Source organism: Pinus tabuliformis, chromosome 2_1, assembly GCF_031772625.1.
Source record: "Pinus tabuliformis cultivar Carrire ecotype Pingquan chromosome 2_1, CPIR1, whole genome shotgun sequence".
Lineage (NCBI taxonomy): Eukaryota > Viridiplantae > Streptophyta > Pinopsida > Pinales > Pinaceae > Pinus > Pinus tabuliformis.
In genome coordinates, this window is record NC_142299.1 from 643,694,302 (window position 1) to 643,714,483 (window position 20,182).

The 20,182-nt window shown below is 40.4% G+C and overlaps 1 protein-coding gene across 1 annotated transcript; it reads left to right on the forward strand.

Moving 5' to 3' along the window:
- The first annotated feature begins 6,962 nt into the window (after window positions 1–6,962).
- Window positions 6,963–9,675, forward strand: LOC149202218 (uncharacterized). The gene is made up of 3 exons (XM_089401522.1): window positions 6,963–7,204; window positions 7,349–7,426; window positions 8,277–9,675. Exons 1-3 carry the CDS (start codon window positions 6,963–6,965, stop codon window positions 9,673–9,675), a joined length of 1,719 nt encoding a protein of 572 aa, XP_089257648.1.
- Window positions 9,676–20,182: the final 10,507 nt, after the last annotated feature.

Below are 20,182 nucleotides of genomic sequence, written 5' to 3' on the forward strand. Positions count from 1 at the left end.
CACCTTTGTCATCCCAATTGAGGTTGTCCATATCAGGTGTGTTTTCGAGCCAAAGGAAACCATGTATGTGTGCGGAGCCCCCATGTTGCCAATAATACTTGCAAATATGAGAAAGGAAATTTGTGAGGCGAGTGTACATCTAAGAAAAAAATAAAAAAGGAGAAGGATGGTCACGTAAAAACCTGCACTAAAAGTCCTTTGCATGGAAACCTTTTTTGCAAGACCTCTTCGAGGAAGATTGTGAATCGACAATGAATGTATTGTGTTGTAAGATGTGGATTGTTGATTATATTCCTGAATTTCCATAGAGAGAGCTTTGATAAATATGGGGGGGAGCACGCCAAGCATGACCATGTGCATGTCATTCCATTTCATGTCAGATGCACTAAGGGTGAAGAAGAAAGTAGGGCTACCTATTTGTATGATCATATTAGTGATTTCACCTCCGTGTTTGTTCCAAGACGAGTGTGTCCCTCTAAGGCCTAACCCGAAGCGCATAATCTAGTCAGAGAGCATGGAATCAGGCATGCCACGAAAGCGTGCCTGAAGGTTCGCAACGGTCATTGGAAAGCCCTCTTCAAGGTTTATTTTCATGAAAACAGCAGTAGTTTCTTGACTACGATGGCGCAACATAAGATTGTTCAAGTAATACCAGAATCTTGAGCGTTGGGAAAAATGGTTATCAGAGTAGTGTATGAGGTGAACAAAACATTCTTGCATTTCAACTTTTCTAAGACGTGGTTGACCAATCATGGCAACCCCTGTGGGGAAGAGTGTGGGGAACGCCATAGGAAAGAGACCTTATGTGATATATTCATTGATAGTGAAGGGGGCAACAGAGGGCTGCAAAAGTGAAGTAGTGGAATTAAGATGGGGAGAGTGCAGGTAGTTGCATATTTCTTCAAGCTCAGAATGGGAATTTGGGACTCCTGATACAAAAGAGGATGGTTGGAGGTTTGTTAGGGTGGGATGTGTAGGAATGTTATCATCAAAAGTAGGGAAGGAAAGTCATGGTTCAAGAGAGGAGGAGGTGATGTGGCAGACGAGAGAAGACATATTTGTAGGGTGATTCAGCAAGGCAGATATTGCAGCTTAGTCCAAATGGACATCCTTGTAGTAGGGATCATGGGATAGTTTGTACTCTAAAGTTACAAGAACACGGGTCCTGCTAATAATGAAATCATACGTTTTGTGGTCAAATCAATGTCTAGAAACAATGACGCTGTCTAATTCGGAAACCAAGCGTGGAAAAATCTTGGCGATAGTAGTGATGTCTTGGGGGAAACAAATAGTACGACCAATGTATTTGTACTGCCCACCTCATGCATGGGTGAATTGCAATATTGGGCTAACACATGATATGAGAATTTCCTCTATTTGTGTTAGAACAGTAAGGACAAACGGTTGGTTTCCAGGGTTCATGTTGTTTGCAAGGGAGAACCAACAATTCTTCCATTAAATTTGGATATGCGGCTCCCATTGATTGCAAGCATGATCGAAGCAGTAGAAGAGCTAAGTTCAACGAGTTTCTTGTCTATGGTGTGTCAATGCTCCCCCCATAGGGTGATGTCGATACTATACCCAAACATGTCTTCCAAGCTGAGAGTTTTTCTAGGTGTTTCAGAGCCATCTCTTCGACAAATGGTGGAAGTTGGAGAAGTGGACCTAACAATGCCAATGATGTCGACAATTGAGCTGAGGTTTGCATATCTGATTTCATCTATAGATTTAAAATGGAAACAGTGCGAAGGAATTGTCGGAACATCATCTAGGGAAGGTTCAACAATGGAAGTTGCAGAGAGGGAGACTTCCCATTTTCTATCGAGATGGTTGTAATTTGTGTTTGTTGGTTTCACTGTGCCATTTGAAACCATCTAAATTTACCCAATTTAGACAAGGTCATGCAAGGAATCTGCCAGATCATCGAAGGCAGAGAGATGGCTTGCATCATTGGAAGAATCAATGAGGTCAAATTGAAAGACCTTTCTGGAGGATCGAGCATCGTTTTACAAGCAAACAGTTGTTTTTCCAAGCACCCTACCCTGGATCGACCATTGTTTACGTTAGTGACTTAACTCCATGAATGGAATGGCAGCAGGGAGAGCATAGGACAACTGAGTTGATGACGAAGCATAAGCCTGGCTCGAAGCAACAGTATACGAGACGTGGTGATGTGATGTCGAAGAGATCGGTTGCTATGTGGACAGGTGTACAATTTGAAGAAGGTTTGGGTCCCCAATCAAAGTTGCATGAAGTTCGAGAACTGCGAGTTCAATAACTTGCAGAGTCCTGAAAAGAAAGAAAAGAAACGCAACATTAATCAGAGTGACAGTGGCACAGAGAGGGAAGGAAAATACAAACATAAAGGATATGGTGAAGAGTAAACATACACATAGTTTTGCAAAAAAGTGCAAGTGAATTCTTTGAGAATGATAATCGACCCCAATTGGAGGGCACCAGAGACGACATGGACATTATAAGCGGACGAAAGCAAAGTTCTATGCTAAGAGGTATTGTCGGAAAGGGGAATGCATTAACATTAGGGCACTTTCTTTGTCGATAAAGAGGGCTCTGATTTGGGGGTTAACACCAAGGTTAGAAAGAGTTCAAAGGGATCAAGGGCTACCGGCACACCAGAGGGGAGACGACATTTTAAATATTTTTTCTATGTATCTAAATCAAGTTGGGCAGACACAAGTTAATAAAGGTTTTTATGTAAAGTTAGGTGGAAAGGGTTAACACTAGTTTTATATGATAAAATTTCGCTGAGGGCTTCACTCATTTCCTCTCCACGTAGATCAGGCCATATCCCTCATCGGAGATCTCAAGTTTTGGGACTGCAACCAAAAGCTACATTGTGAAATCATCGATTGTGATTCCCCAATATTATAAAGGCCCAACACAAGTTAATAAAGGTTTTTATGTAAAGTTAGGTGGAAAGGGTTTACACTAGTTTTATATGATAAAATTTCGCTGAGGGCTTCACTCATCTCCTCTCCACGTAGATCAGGCCATGTCCCTCATCGGAGATCTCAAGTTTTGGGACTGCAACCAAAAGCTACATTGTGAAATCATCGATTGTGATTCCCCAATATTATAAAGGCCCAAGCGCGTGTGTTGTGGTCCCATGTGTTACACATTGGAACCATTTGTAGCGCAGTATTCTAAAGAATCGACCCCTTGTCCCAAGCTAAAGGGCTTAGCCCCGGAAGATTAAGTTTATGACACTGCTCACTAGCTTTATGGCGTAACGTCCAATCCACAGTCATGATGTCATACTTCGCCATGTCGCTGGCACGCGGTTATTAAGAGTCAAAAAACCTCAAGTGGATCAAATCAGAGGTACGTGGCAGCGATGGCATCACGTATTGGAGATTGATGATCAGAGGTTCAAGCATATTGTGCATCGGAGTGAAACCTCTGATTGATAAACTGTGATTGATGAGCTTCGATACGGGGGTTAGACTACGGTTACGTGAAGAGCTACAAGACCAAGGGCCAAACACAGAAGGTGATCGATGATTGACAATCAACAAATTGACATGTCATGCACCAAGGTTACACCTACGATTGGAAATCGTCGATAGAGAGGGCTCTGATTTGGGGGCTAGCACAATTTTCAGAAAGGGTTCAAAGGAATCAAGGGCTATTGGTGCATCGGAGGGGCGACGACAATTTAAATATTTCTTCTATCTATCTAAATCATGAAGTTGGGTGAACACAGGTTAATAAAGGTTTTTATGTAAAGTTGGGCGAGAACGGTTAACGCATGTTTTATATGATCAAATTTCACAAGGGGGCTTCACTCATTTCCTGTCCACATAGATTAGGCCATGTCACTCATTGGAGATCGCAAGTTTTGGGATTACAACCAAATGCTACATCTTGAAATCGTTGATTGTGATTCCCCGATATTATAAAGGCCCAAGCGCGTGTGTTGTGGTCCCTTGCATTACACATTGGAACAATTTTTAGCGCAGTATTTTAAAGAATCAATCTCATGTCCCGAGCTAAAGGGCTTAGCCCCAGAAGATTAAATTTATGGCACCACTCACTGGCTTTATGGCGTAACATCCTATCCACATTCATGATGTCATACTCCGCCATGTGGCTGGCGCACAATTATTAAGAATCAAAAAACCTCAGCGGGTCAAATCAGAGATCAGAGGCCCACGATCAATCACAACGTTGAAATAATATATTCTTTGAAGACCGACAAATCTGCTACAGTGTCGTGAGGAGAAACTTCACCATAAAAAACCTATCGTCTTAATTAGAAGTGGAATTAGTTAAAATCACAATCATTCTAGATTGGTCTTTATTTTTTCAAAGGTGTCCTAACGCAATGCACCATATGGCATTAATATTCCTTAATATTAAATTTAAAAAAAAACCCATAATGTTAGTGTAATGTTTCTAAATAACAAATAAACCTAATTTGACAAAAGTGATGACTTGTCACCGTAAATTAAGCTAACATCATGGAATTATCCTTTAACATTCACAAGTTAAGAATCTTATTAATTTATCTTAACCTTGAGAGTTGTAATGATATGCAATGATTACCCAGTGCCCTGTGTCTTTGTGGTGTTTGTACATTAAGGGTTGCAATAGTAGGACGTGGAAAATAAGCAAGAAGAGACTCGAGAGACCAAAAGGTAGCTTCTATTAACAATTTGGGTGATTTAACACAACTCGGAAGTTTATTTCTAAACCATTAGAAACAACCCGTGAGGGGATGTTAGGGAGTAGGGTTGATATGGAGACATTTGATGGGAATTTAACCCCATGGCATCTTTAATGTTTTAGGGTCTAAAAAATTAAAATTAGAGTTGTAATATAGTTAAGATGGAAAGTAGGTTATGTGAATTTCAAATTACAGTGTTGTTTGTTTTATGTCAAGGGAGTTTCAAAATTTACATAAGATGAAGATATTAAAATATTTTTAAAGAATTTTATTGAAATAGAACCATTTTCTTTATTGAAAATTACCCATAATAAAAGGAGTCAAATTTGCATATAATTAATTATGAGATAATCAGATATTTTTGAAGAAATTTGCTGAAATAAAACCTTTATTCAAAATATTCATATTATATAAACTATTAAACGTCTTATTTGTTTTTTCATTTTAAAATAAATCTTCATGCCAACTAACTAATTTTACTTTATAAACTTTTAATATATATATATATAGATATTTTAATATATACACAATTTTAGCGTTTCACTTTTTTCATTTTTAATATATATAATATTCTTTAGTTCATCGATTTTCAAAACCATAAGAAATTCGATACAGCTTATGTAAATGGGTAAATCCGATTTAAAAATAATAGGGAAATATACTGCATTGCGTAACGAAAGATATATTGCATGTAATGTTACGTAATCATATCATACATCAAATTTAAAAGGATGATTACCGTAATAACGTTACGTCATTATATTATACATCAATTTAAAAGGATAATTCCCGTTACATTGTATTAAATTTAAAGGCATGAGTCCCGTAACATTGTATTAAATTTAAAGACATGATTCCCATAACATTGTATTTAGAGGTTTAAGTTATCGGTTACTGTACGGAAAAAAAATTTGATTATCTATAAAACTACATGCTAAATTTTAAAATATATATTAAATTAAAAATAATAATAATATAAAATTTGAGAAAATAATATTAAAAGATAAAAATAATGTACAATTTGTTCATGGGCGTAAAATAGATGGTGATGGTGTACAATTAAAACATTTCATGATGTGAAGGTCACCTGTTTGAAACTTGTGGACAAAAAATTCAACCATGTTAAGGGCCAAATTAAGAGATTGAAAACTCAATCCCCAATCTGACCTGGTGTCCATCTTCCGTTTGTTCAGGGGACCACGGATAGGATTGCGAGGATTCTTAAGAAGCATAATGTCCCCTCGACGTTTAGACCTCTTAACAGCATTCATAAGTCCCTCAAATCAGTGAAGGATCCTATCGACCCCAAGGACATGAAAGGGGTTTATATTATTCCTTGTTCATGTGGGACCCGCTATATTGGTGAGACTGGTCGCTCCAATAATCAAAGGATTAGTGAGCTCGCAGCTGACCTTAGGCATAGGAGGGCCAAGTCTTCTGCTTTAGCGGAGCATGTGGAAAAAACCAATCATGTCTGTATCGAAGAGGCTAGTGTTATTGCTAGAGTGTCCCAATTCCATCATCGGAAATTTAGGGAAGCACTTGAGATTGAAAAAAGACCGAACAATCTCAATAGAGAAGATGGCTAGAAGATCAGTAGTTGCTGGGTCCCAGCCCTCTCCTCTTAGTCATTGTCTTCCTGTCTTCCCCTCCTTTTGTTTAGTTTTTTCTTCTTGTTTTTAAATTTCCCCTGGTTTACTGTTTCTCATGGCTTTTGTTCTTTATGATTGATTTTGGTGGCAATTTTTATGTTAACAAAGAAAATAGCCTGAAAATTAATCTATGATAATTTTAACCCTTAAATTAACCATTATTTTAAAAATTTTAAGTATCAAAATATTTTTTCTTCCCTTAAATTACTTTAATATTTATATATTACCTTTTGTAACTATTAAATTAGAAATTAATTTATTTTAAATATGTTTAGGTGTTTAAAACAATCCCTTTTCAATAAAAATATAACTAAATATTCCTATTTATAACTTTTATAACTAACGACTCTAATTTTTAGATTTAATAACTTGGATCACTTACCATTAATTTAAATTATTTTATTTTATAATTTATTTATTTTAATATATATTTATAATATCATTATTATAATTTAAATTAATCTATTATCATACCCTTAAATTACTCTATATTTATTTATGTCAAGGTATAATAAAAAACAAAAATGAATATGTAAGGGGGCTGATCTCGGATCGGCCTGCGCGAACCCTGCTCTGCGACTGAGTCCCGCGAGCGCGCCTCGTGATCCTGCTTGTGCCTCAGCATGGATCCTCCGGATCCGCCTGGTGGGGATCCGGATCTGCAAAGGGCTTTCTCCAATCTGGTCAAATCTCTTCCGCCGCAGCGACCTAGACCAACTGCAACAAAATTTGTGAAGAAGCTGGATGTTTTGCAGGAAGTCCAGCTGCCGCCTGCTACGCCAAGAATGGCAGCTCTCTCTCTTTCAGAGAAAGGATTAATCGGACAGTTCACAGGGCTTTGGCCGTCGCCCAGAACAGTCCAAAGGTGGGTCGAAAGGAACTGGTCGGATAAGACTCAAGGAAAAATTGCTATCAGATTCTGTGGCAGAGGATATTTTACCTTTCACTTTGAGACCAAGGAAGACAAAGATCTAATATTTAGAAACGGGCCCTATTTTATGGACTCCAGGGGCCTCTACCTCAACAAATGGACTCCGGATTTTGATCCAGAGCTTGATATTCCGAATGCGGTTCCAATATGGGTAAGGTTACCCCATCTTCCCCTTCACTGCTGGGGGGACGAATCAGTTAAAGCCATAGGAAATGCAATGGGAAAATACATAGATCGCAGCGAGCCCAAAGACAACATGCAGGAGTGTGCTCGGATATGTGTTGAGGTCGACCTAGGTCGCGGATTGCCGGAGGCGATCAAGCTGAAGGTGGACGAGTGGAGTCACATTCAACAGCTGGACTACGAGCAAATTCCTTTTAAGTGCAAGGTATGTCACGAGTACGACCACTTTGCAACTAGATGTCCAAAAAATGTGAATGTTGATAATGATGAACAAGAGGGGCAATGGGAACCTGTTAAAAAGAAAAAATCATCTCCTCCCACCAAACCAACCGTGGATTCTGATGCCCCCGGAACCTCAAATCAACAGCCTCCTGCCTCCCCTTCCCGGACCCAGATCCTCCTCTCCCTCCCTCTACCAATCCCTTCTCAATCCTTTCCGAAGTTGATCCAGGGTCTGACTTTCCCGCCATCGAGCCCCCGCCCATGCACTCGACCTCTCCCATTATGCAGCCCCCCCTCCAGCAGCTGACCCCTTACCTGCAGGCCCCTCCTGAACCTCCAGTTTCGAGAATTACCAGAAGCTCTTCAAAGGATCATGGAGGGCCCAGTGATATACCAAAAAAGCACAGACCTGGAAGAAAATCAGCTAAACAGCAAAGGGATGAAAGTGCTCAAAAAGACATAGCAATGGGCACTCAAACGCCAATAGAATCTTTTATAATGGGGCATCCGGAAAAAGAAAACAATGGCAAAGGACATGAGAGGCGGGCACCTCTCCACACAGTAAGTTTATCATGATGAAAATACTATCTTGGAATAGCAGGGGATTAGGGCACCCCTCCAAGCTAGTTGCCCTCAGGGACCTGATCCACAGTGAGAAACCTGAAATCATCCTAATTCAAGAGACAAAGCAAGAGCAGTGTGAAATGAACAAAGTCATTAGCCAGCAAAAAAAATTTTGTGGAAACATAAGTGAGGCAAGAGGAGCCTCAGGCGGTATAGCAACGCTTTGGGACAGTAACAAATGGATGTGCAGCTCTTCAAATATTCACCAACATTGGATTCGAACTGCTCTGGACAGCAGAAATGGAGGTCAGTCAGTGATAGTGTATAATGTGTATGTCCCAAACCAATGTAGAGAAAAAGAGATATGTTGGGACACTTTGAAAGAAAATATAGATCTGGATCAGAATGCCAACCTTATATTAGCAGGGGACTTTAACCTTGTACTGCATGCAAACGAAAAAAGAGGTGGTATCTTTACCACTGATCCCTATCGAAGTCGGTTAGAAACTATAATTCAGGATCATGATTTGATCGATGTCAGGCCTAAAAACCGTAAGTATACCTGGAGCAATAGAAGACTTGGAGCCAGCAACATCATGGAACGGCTAGATAGATTCCTTATCAGCATAAATTTCCTTTCCTCGTTTTCATCAGGCTACTCAAATATTCTTAACGGGTCGGCTTCGGACCACTATCCAATAACTCTATCTCTCCAAAGTCACTGCCCGTTAGGGCCCATCCCATTCAAATACAGTTCAATATGGAATCGGATTCCGGCTGCAAAAGAAGTGGTGCAGACAACATGGCGCCAGCACGTAGAAGGATCTCCAAGTCACATCTGGGAGACAAAGTTAAAACGAGTAAGGCAGGCCTTAAAGAGCTGGGCAAAAAACAGTTATCAAGAGCCCGAGCTAAACAAACAAAAAATCAAACAAGAGCTAGAGGAAATACAACAGAGTATTGAAAGGCAGGGATTAACTCAGCAGAACAAAGAGCAAGAGGGCAGAGTTTACTCTCAATTGAGCCAAATCCTTAGAGATGAAGAGGAAAAATGGAGGCTGAAATCAAGACAGCTCTGGTTGCAGGAAGGGGACAAAAACAATGCTTACTTCCATAAGCAAGCCACTGTGAGACAATTCAGAAACACAGTGAGCACAATAACAGACAACGAGGGAAACATATATAGTACACAGGATTCAATAAAAGAAGCAGCCTCCAGGCACTTCTGCCAACTTCTGACAGAAGACAAAGATCCAGAAGACTACTCAGACATGCTCAAGCACTTACCAAAAGGGGTCACCTTAGAAATGAACAACAAGCTTCTGAAAGAAGTGGAAGATGAGGAAGTTAAAGCAGCTATCTGGAATTTACAACCCGATAAGGCCCCAGGACCGGATGGATTCCTATATGCTTTTATAGGGAATACTAGTCTCTGATCAAAAAAGACCTCTTAAAGATGATTCTATGGGTGTTGAGAAAAGGTAAAATGGGGGGATTCACCAATTCCACTTACCTAGCTTTAATACCAAAAGAAAACCGCCCTACAACATTCTCGAGATTCAGGCCAATCTCCCTATGTAACTCAGCCTACAAAATCATTTCAAAAATCTTGGCAACCAGGCTAAAACCCCTTCTCTCCACCTTGATCTCTGAAAATCAAGGGGGCTTCCTCCCCAATAGACACATTACTGATTCTATCCTTCTTGTTCAAGAGGCTATCCACTCCAGTATAACCAGAAAGGAAAAAGGCTTTGTTCTAAAGCTGGATCTTGCCAATGCATTTGATAGAGTAAGACACTCTTATCTGTATGCTGTTCTTCACAAAATTGGGTTTGACCCTTCCTTCATTACTATGATTACAGCTTGTATAAATGGACCTTGGATCTCCCCTCTAATAAACGGGAGGCCTTGTGCAGCCTTCCAGTCATCCCGAGGCCTTAGACAAGGCTGCCCTTTGTCCCCCTACTTGTTCCTTCTCATGGCTGAATCATTCAGTCAAGCCTTGGATTATAACAGGAGAGTAGGCTTAATCACTGGCATTAAGATTGAGCATGGAGTAAAGAATATCAACCACTCACAGTTTGCGGATGACACACTGTTGATGGGAGGGGCATCAATAACAATCGCAAGGAGATTTAAAAAGATCTTGGATCAATTCATGGACTACTCAGGAGGGAAAGTCAACCAAGTTAAAAGTTGCATCTATGGTTGGAATACCTCAAACCACACTATCCACAGTATAGCAGGCATATTTGGAGTTACTTGCAACATAGGCTGGAATCACTTCTCATACTTGGGAATGCCAGTGAGTGTTGGCCCTCTAAAAGCAGATACTTGGAATGGGATATTGGACAAAATAAAGAGGAAGGTGCAGCAATGGGGCACGATGTGGCTGAACCCAGCAGGAAGGTTGATTCTTCTAAAAACAGGTATTGCTTCTCTCCCTATTTATCGCTTCTCTCTATATCAAGCTCCCGCTATCTTCCATCAAAAAATGGAAAAACTCCTCAAGCACTTTTTTTGGCAAGGGGGAAAAACGGATAAAAGCAAATTCAATCTTGTCAGTTGGAAAAGCATAATCCAAATTCAGAAGAAGGGCGGATTGGGCATCAGATCCCCAAAGCTTCTCAATCTGGCCCTAGGCGCAAAAATTGTTTGGAATCTCATCACAGGGCCTTCAGTGTGGTGGAAAAGGGTTTTGGAGGCTAAATATTTAAACTGCACAAGGCAGCAGTTGTTGAATTCCAATATACCTAATAGGGATTGCACAAAGATCTGGAATCTTTGCAAAAAGGCAATGCCTTTCATCAACCAAAACATATCCAAAGTCCCAGGCGGAGGAAATTGTGTCAACTTCTCCTTAGACAAAATCCTCGGGCAGCAGCCTATTGGAGAAAAAGCCGAGGCAATGCCAATTATAAGCTGGCTCAATGGAAAAGGACTTCATCTTTTATCCCAAATCTCTAAATGGGATACCTCCACTCAAGCCTGGATAGGCTGGAACTTACCAGATCCTCCCAATGAGCTGGAAGATAGTCTCAATGTGCTAAAGGAGCTTCTCCACAGCAAAGCTCCGGTCCAAGAAGGCGCTCTGGATGGATATCGTTGGGATCCATCTGGAACGCAGTATACAGTCAAAGCGGGACATCAATATCTCTGTGACAGTATTTATCAGCAAGAGCCCTGGAACAATTGGAAATTAGTATGGAAAGCAGAAGCTCCCCCTAAGGTTAAGTTTTTCCTCTGGCTTCTCCTGAAAGGGAAAACTTTGACAGCAGAGAATTTAAGAAAGAGAGGCATAATGGGCCCATCCAGATGCCCAAATTGCTGTAAATCAGAAGAAACAATGCAGCATTTATTTATTGATTGCTCGGTAGCTGGTGAGTGCTGGAAGGAAATGCCTTTACTCGGAGAAACACATTGGGAACCCCAGAACACAATTGCTGAAACCATTCATAAATGGAAAAGGAGCTGTCCGTGGAAGAAGAAAGAAAGTCAACTGGCACAAAGAGTATGGAACACCATACCTCTCACTCTTTTATGGAACTGTCCAAGTGGATGAGCAACTACAATAAATTTTGCCTATTCTTCGACGGGGCTTCAAAGTCGAATCCAGGATTGGCAGGTATAGGGGGCCTTATTTGCAATGCGAATGGCGAGCGCATCCTCTACTATGAATGGGGACTAGGGGAGAATTCAAATAATAGAGCCGAAGGACTTGCCCTGTATCAGGGGCTCATTCAACTAACCAAACTCGGGATAAAAAAAGCAGTCGTGTTTGGAGATTCTTCAATAATAATTAGGCTCATGGCGCACAGGAAGAGCACTCCCAACATTCTTCTTCAGCAAATAAACCGAAGAAACCAACTACTTCATGAAGCAATGGAGGAGATAAGCTACTATCACATACTCCGCAGTCTGAACAAGGAAGCAGACAAATTTGCCAACAGGGCATGCGAAAGGCCCGTTGGCAGTCTTCGCTGTAACTCCAGCGTGTCGTCCCAACCGCTACCATGACCGTTCCAAAAACAGTCAACAGCTCTCTGCCCCAAACCGACAGCAACAGCAGAATCGATCAGGTAATATGTGCCGGTGGCAGAGTCAAGCATGTGAAAAGGATTTTGCCCGGATTGGTATATCGAAACCTGCCTAGAAATGTGAATTGGCACAAGCTAACAGAAGAGGATCGTCCTTCCAAATCGAACCGCCATACTAAGCCAGATCTGCAACTGATTACACATCAGGCCAACAGTGATTCCAAGATGATCGATTTGATCTCTCCCCGCCTCCGAAAGCAGCAGCCCGACTCTATAAATTTAGCAGAGAACAGATCTACACAGCGCATCAAGAATAGAAGTTTGTATGAGTATTGGTATAGTATTGGGCAATCTGCTCAAATCAGCAAGAGCGACCATTCCATAGTAGCAGCGCCTCTCAGCTACACTCAAGCATTGGAGACTCGGGGATCAGTAGTAGGAGTAGCAAACAAGACGTGGTCGAAAACAAAGATGGCTAGATCAGAGGATTGTTGGCATTGCGCAGACCTCCAGGCTGAATTCGACGAACTGAGAGCGCAGCATCTTGCCATGGAAGACCAGGTTAAAAGCCTGGAGACAAGAATGGAGGACCAATTCAAGATTCTGAACGAGAAGTACAGCGCTGAAATCAATCTCTTTCTGCATCGAGTATCCTCACTACATGAACAATTTAGAAACCTGGCCAACCGCTGCGGCCACGCTGAGGAATCAATCTCAATCCTCCAATATATGATGGATAAGAAGAACAAGGTTGCCCCCAGCTCCTCCAGCGTCAAGCAGCCTGATACAGACCCTCACCCAGAAGAATCCACGGCCAGACAGATCAATCATATTGAAATAGACTAAGTATGAAGTGTAAATGTAAATTTTGGTCTCTGCATTTTGTTAGGATCTACAGTAGCCTAGAAATACTTAGCAATAGAACTACTAAGGCAAGGGTCAAGGAAAGGTTCTCTTTTGTAATTCCTTGGATCTCGAGATGATCTGACATCTTGATTTACCACTACCCACGCTGGGGATTTTTATTCTTTTAGCTTTCCCTTTGTGGGTCTTACGCAACTCCGAGGTCACCCGCATCATGTGAATATATATGTTTTGTTGACATCCTTGTTATACTCATTGTGCGTCCCAATTTACATTTATTTCCCTTTTGGGTCACCTGCCGAGGTTTGGTGTGATTGACATTCCTCCATTTATGGACCTTCTTGTTATGTGAGCAGGCTCGTGCTGGGGTGGCACCGATTGCACTGTCGGATGCCATTGGATATTACAACGTTCAACTGTGTGGAAGTCAATGCTCAAGGTGACAACGATGGATGAGATCATTGGCATTCTCTACGTTGATGTCTTGGTACAAGAGGCTTTTGTGAAGGCCACGTTGGAGGTAGAAATAACTCACGCGCAGGGTGCTCATGATCGAGTGACACATTCACATACCATGCATGAGGAGCACGTGTCCCCTTCGATTTGAAATACATCAACCTCTCCTCTACTTGGGCACAACACGATGTTCCGAGATGTTAATACAGAACATTCTAGGCACAGAGGCGATAGACACAAAAATATCAAATGTACGAATATGCCCAAGCTATTGAGTTTTGGCCATGAAGTACTGTGGGATCGGGTGGTTAGCTTGCATAACAGGGCTTTGGTCATTTATTGGTTATTTGCAGGTGCTAGGGATATGGAATTGAAGGAGTGGGTTTCGACACAATGGACCACCATTCTGGGATATACGCCCAAGGTTAGAAAACTTCTAAATCAGTGGTTCAACTTCCATTTCTTGCATAAGAAGGATGCAGATCGGATTCGCTCCATGCCGTGGGTTCAGGGTTGCAGTTTCCTGCAACTTAATCAGTGGCATGTTGGGTTTAACCCTCTCCTAGATACCCCTCGAAACAACCTCATTTGGGTCAAGCTTCCCAGACTTCCACTTGAATACTGGACCAAGCGTGCACTGATGGAGATTGGGAATGTGGTCTGACGCTTTGTTTACATTGATCCTCGAATCTTGGGGGCTGGTGATGAGAGGATAGCATGGATTCATGTGGAGGTGCATGACTTTGGGGGCCCGCTGGGTTGCATTGATCTGGAATGGGACTCACTTCATACCAGCCAGCACATTGATTATTGGTTGTCCGCTTTTGCTGCTTACTATGCCATCATACAGACCATCTATTGGAGAGATCCCCACAGCGCTTCACGGGTGGACATCGGCCTTGACGTCATGGAGATCAGGGGAAACTAGCGCAGAACTTATCTAATTCTCTCACTCTACCTAGGTCTGACAAAGGTAACCCTTCATCCTCCGATGATCCTATTTCTGATGATGTTTCAAATTTTTCAATCCCTGTCGTTACTAAATTTCAGAATATCTCATTGGATTCAGAGCCGGGTGGGGAACCTTGTACAAGCTTACCTCCTGTCTCACTGTCACCTCCCTCCCTTAACCCTCACATAATCCGACTTCTATGCCGAGCCCCACTATATTGAACACTATACAAGTCCCTCTTGACCCTATCCTCTCCTCATCATCCCCACCCATTTCCTAACAACCCCCGCTTGTTTCCCTCACTCCCTCATCTCCTCGCAATTCGATGGATAGTGACTTGGGTTTCCTGATGCTCAACCCTTCGATGGACCTCTCTACACTTATTGTCCATAATGCCAAACCTCAAGCTGCCTCCCTGATCATTAGCCTAGATTCAACCAGAAACATCACCACCCGACGCCATGGGGGGGAGGGCAGTAGGCATTTTCGCGACAAATCATCAGGGAAGCACCTGTTTCATGATTCCAATGGGCTGTTTGACATTCTGGTTTTGGCTATCTCTTCATCCGGGGCACTTACAGCACAGAGGCCCCCGGTCACTGACAAATGACCTCCGTTATATCATTGAATCTGCGCGGACTAGTGGACACTACCAAAATGTTGTCCCTACGACATCTTATAAGAGCTATTCACCCTATCGTACTACTTATCCAAGAGACCATGGTTGACACTGACCGATCCCTTGCATATTTTCACTCTGTCTACCCACACTAGTGCATGGTGGCCATTGACTCCATGGGCCTATTGTGGGGATGTACTGCTCTATGGGATCCATACTGGGCCAACCTGAAATCCCATCATTTTTTTTGCAGGGATATTACTCTCAGATCACCTTCACAACATGATTGAGAAGATTCATATTTGGAATTTGTATGCTCCTTATGATGGCATACTTTTCTTTTGGAATCATGTGGAGACTGGAGACATACGTAAGATCGACTCTATGATTATTGCACGTGGTTACAATGTTGTCCTGGGAGAGGACGAATGTTGGGAGCCAAATTGATGCCCCGATCCTCTATCTGAGCACCTTTGCACACTATTTGATGACAACCACCTTGTAGACATTCAATACACACCGATCATGCCTACATGGCAAAATGGTATATGTGGTGAGGCATATATATCAGACCACTTCCCTATTGTACTCCAATGGAGGATGGAATCGGTGAGAAAGGGTATTCCTTTCAAGTTCAATCAAACATGGCTGGAAGACAGTGACCTTAATGAAATGGGTAAGACAATTTGGAGATCCTACGCCTGTACAGGCACCAATTCTATGAGACATATTAGTGTAAAAATAAAGAACTTAAAGACCCAGGTCAGGGTGTGGGAGTGCAAAAAAAAGGTGGCCATATACCCCGAGTTGAAGATGGTAATGGAAGAAATTCGGGAGATTGGAGAAAGCATAGCCATAACACCTCCCACTGTATGCACCATTGAAAGACTGAAACATCTGGAGGGAAGAGAAAAACACATCTTACTTATGCAAGAGAAAACATGGAGACTTAAAAGTCGAGCCATCTGGATACGATAGGTTGACCACAACACAGTTTTTCCATCATCATGCATGTCATAGGCGAAACATCAATTCAATATGTCACATTAGAGGAACTAATGGAAATTACAATATAACAGATGCAAAGATACAAAGGGAGGCTATATATTATTTTAGAAACATATTCTTATATAGAAGGGGTCACCATATTGAAGATCAACTCTGGGCTACTGAGGAATACCCGAGAATGTTTGATAGAGGCAAATGAATTACTTTATAAGAATGTTACCATGGATGAGATACACTTTGTATTGAAATCCTTCGCCAATGACAAATGCCCTGGCCCAGACGGGTGGATGGATGAGTTGTTCCTACATTTATTTGAATTGATGAGACAATAACTCTTAGATATGGTTGAAGAATCTCATTGCAGGAGATATATTTCTGGAGATATACATATAAATTTAGGGTGTTTCTTGAAATTTTCCCTGCTCAACTACACACTAATCTAGGATGCTAACTAGTTAGAGAAAATCTCTCAACCAAGTAGATATCAACAACCTCTCAAGTACTAGGAACAAACTCATTCTAAAATTGATGAGCACATAAAAAACAAGCAGAAATTATATTTTCTAAGTTTCATAATTTTATTATTTTGGACTTATTTATTGTGAATATAAGACTAGCAAATAAAAATAATGTCATATTCCATCGATAAACGAAAAAGATAATTAACAACACTAAATTAATTATAAAACACTGTGTTTTCATTCATTAATTATTAAAACAATGTGTTTTCATTCATTTCGTTCTTTGGTAGAAATAATGTGGTATTCAATAAATAAAATGAAAAAAATCTAATCATCATCGAAACATTGTATAGTAGTTAGTAGTTATTATTTGTGGTGGAATAAAGTTTCTATGAGAAAAGCCAAAGAGGACATAAGACATAAAGGGACTTTAATTTAAAATTTAAAGGTTGCTTTTACATAGTCTCACTTGAACTTACGTTGAAGTTATTCACTATCTATACCTAATGAAAAGAATTCAAAACAACAATAAAAATCTTAATTTTAATTTGACATGTTGTTAACTTTGAGCAATCCAAGTTTTATGTAGTTTCCTTGTTATTTAAGTCTCCATTGAATCCATTCAATGTAATCCATTTCTATATTTAAGAATACAATTTAAAAAATGGAATTGTGAAAAGTTATTAAGTCTACGCAATCAAATCAAGTTATGGGGTTAGCACAATGTCATAGGTTTTCTGGTTATTTAAGTTTCTATTGAATCCATTCAATACAAATTTTAATCTATTTTTATATTTAAGAATATAATTTTAAAAATAGAATTGTGGAAAGCTATTAAGTTTACTCGATCAAATCAAGTCATGAGGTAGTATAATGTCATGAGTAATAGTACAAATAACAAAAATTATATTGACAAGCTTTTGTGTATCCAAGTGATCAGAAATTCAATCGCTAATCTAAAGACTAGATCATGTAAAATCTACACCATCAAAATTCAATACCCAAACATGTAGAGTCTACACAATCAAGGTGCAAGAAAACAATTTAGACTTTTTTGAACTTCGGAAATTTGTGTTTGAATAATTTGCTTCCTCATTTACGGGAGAAAAGTTGTATGTTGAGTCCTGTAACGGCAGGCCAGAGCTAAGCACGCGGCCTCAACAGTAGATTTAAAATGTCAAAATGAAAAAGGGCCCAAGCACCTGATCACTGTACGTAATTATTACGTTCCCTGACACGAGGTTAAATTGTCAAGGATCAGTTCTAGACCTAGGCACATTCACAGGCCTTGATCCCGCTGGAAAAAGGTCAAGAGCAGGCAGTAGGTTAATCGATGAGGTTGGCAGAGTGGTAATACTTATGGTTAAACTGGCCTTTAAAATCGTTTTTAGTTGCTGAATTACTTACACTGTCAGCACCCACTTACCAACAAACAGATGTCACTTAAGGAAACCCAATTAAAAATTGCCCTTGAAAAGTTTACCTCCATGATAACAATTTGCGCTTGAAACGTGAAACCCACTATTCGCATTGCCCTACATCCATTATATGAATATAACATGACACCCGTTATGCCAATTACCCTACACCCATTACATCGATTGTCCTCAAAAACATCATACCCATGTGTAGAGTCACCCTTCAGAAGGCCAAGCACCTTATTCCAATGCAATGACCAACACCCACAAGAAAATGGATCCATATTTCTCTCAGAGATTAAGATTAGCAGTTACCAATTCACCACGTAATTAAAAAAAAATACAAGTAAAAACTTCCCGAAGTTTTCACTAAATAAACCCCGCAAATCAGTTGAAATGATCCTCAAACCAAAATCAACGAAAGGCAATCACCCACATGAAAACATAGCCATAGTTATAAAAAAATACCTAAAAAAACCTCTGCAGCTTCCGCTGAATAAACCTACCTGATCAATTTTAATGACCTTCGAACCAAAAGCATTCACCCACATGAAAACCAAGTCATAGTTATAAAAATTACTCCTAAAACCTCTGCAATTTCAGCTAAATAAAACTGCCAAATCAATTGAAATGATCCTCAAACCAAACATCACACTGTTTGTAACCTTGGAGAAAACGTAACACTTCAATATAATTATTTGTAGTAAGAAATGACCTCGGTAAGATTCTATAATTGGCTCAAACATTGGAGAAAACATAACACTTCCATATAATCATATAATTACTTGAAATAAGAAATGGCATTATTAAAAATTCCATGATGAGAGCAAACAATGGCAGAATTCCAAAACTCAATTCCTTACCTTGCCTTGATAAATGTTTGTGTTAAGCTCCATTGGTTTTACACAAAAGCTACCTTGATTTATGGAATTGCAGCTTTTCTTAACTTATGGAAACCAACTGCAGTAGTTTCCTTAAGTTAAGAAAATCAACTGCAATTGCTAAATTTATAATTGGGAGCTACTAAAGTGGTCCATTACTTTGATCTGATCTCTACCTTGATTTGTGGTTTTTCTAACACATAGCTTTTAGAAGCTTGATGGAAGCTTAGCTATACGTTCATCTGTTTGGTCCCCTAGCTCCTATCTCAAAACCCTTCAGTTCTACACCATCTAGCTGAGATAGCAGATCTCGGAAGTGCCTTCAGAATTCTTGTGTTCCTTTGCTAGGATTGAAGCTGGAGTGCTGAAGAAGTAGCATGCAAGTGGACTGTGGCCTTCATCAAAACATCACCAATGGCTGGAGGTAACTCGTATCCCTGGGCATAAAGTTTCAGTGATTCTTTTCAGTTCTTTCCGCATGCAGAATCGCTGTTTAGTTTTCTAACAGTTGGTATCAGAGCGGTTTATTTATCTCTGCCTTGGTGTGCGATTCAAATACTTTGAATTGGTTTGTATTTGTAATTTTACACTTATTATGCTTTTGGTTTTCTAAGCCGTGACTATCGTATTTAACGAAATCGTTTCGGATAAAATCCATGATCATGAGGCCCACGCACAAAATATCTTCCCTTTGACAAATATCTGGAACGTACCGGAATTCTCTTCAGCGGCCTTAAAATAAAAATTCCGGCCATTTTTTGGCTAAATCATAACTGTAAGCTAAGTCTTACAGAGCTGAGGATAGAATTATAATCAAGATTCATATAAAATCTGAATTCAATACTCATTCAAGGAGGAACATGGATTCGGCTATTAGCTGCTCAACGCCTTTTATCATACAAACGTATGAAATGGTGGACGATCCCAGCACGGACGTTGTGGTTGCATGGAGTGCAGGCAACAACAGCTTCATAGTGAAGAATCCCCACCAGTTCTCCCAACATTTGCTGCCCCGATACTTCAAGCACTACAACTTCTCCAGCTTTGTTCGCCAACTCAATACATACGTGAGTATCTGGCTTAATTCATAAAACTTAATTGTGAACCCAAATCCTTCTAAATCAGGGCCTGATAGGCGCGTAGTCTGTTTGATTCACTGGACTTATTTTCAATTGAGTTAGTCAAAGGGGTTTGCGTGTCGCATATATGTTTGAATGGAGATATAACTGAAGCATTTCCGATCCAAA

What these genes read in the sequence shown, in the direction of transcription:
- LOC149202218 (XM_089401522.1), top strand. Translation starts at nt 6,963, where the DNA reads ATGGATCCTCCGGATCCGCCTGGTGGGGATCCGGATCTGCAAAGGGCT. An exon ending in TCGCCCAGAACAGTCCAAAG is followed by an intron (nt 7,205 to 7,348) that starts GTGGGTCGAAAG and finishes TATGGACTCCAG; the next exon opens with GGGCCTCTACCTCAACAAAT. An exon ending in GCGGTTCCAATATGGGTAAG is followed by an intron (nt 7,427 to 8,276) that starts GTTACCCCATCT and finishes TTGGAATAGCAG; the next exon opens with GGGATTAGGGCACCCCTCCA.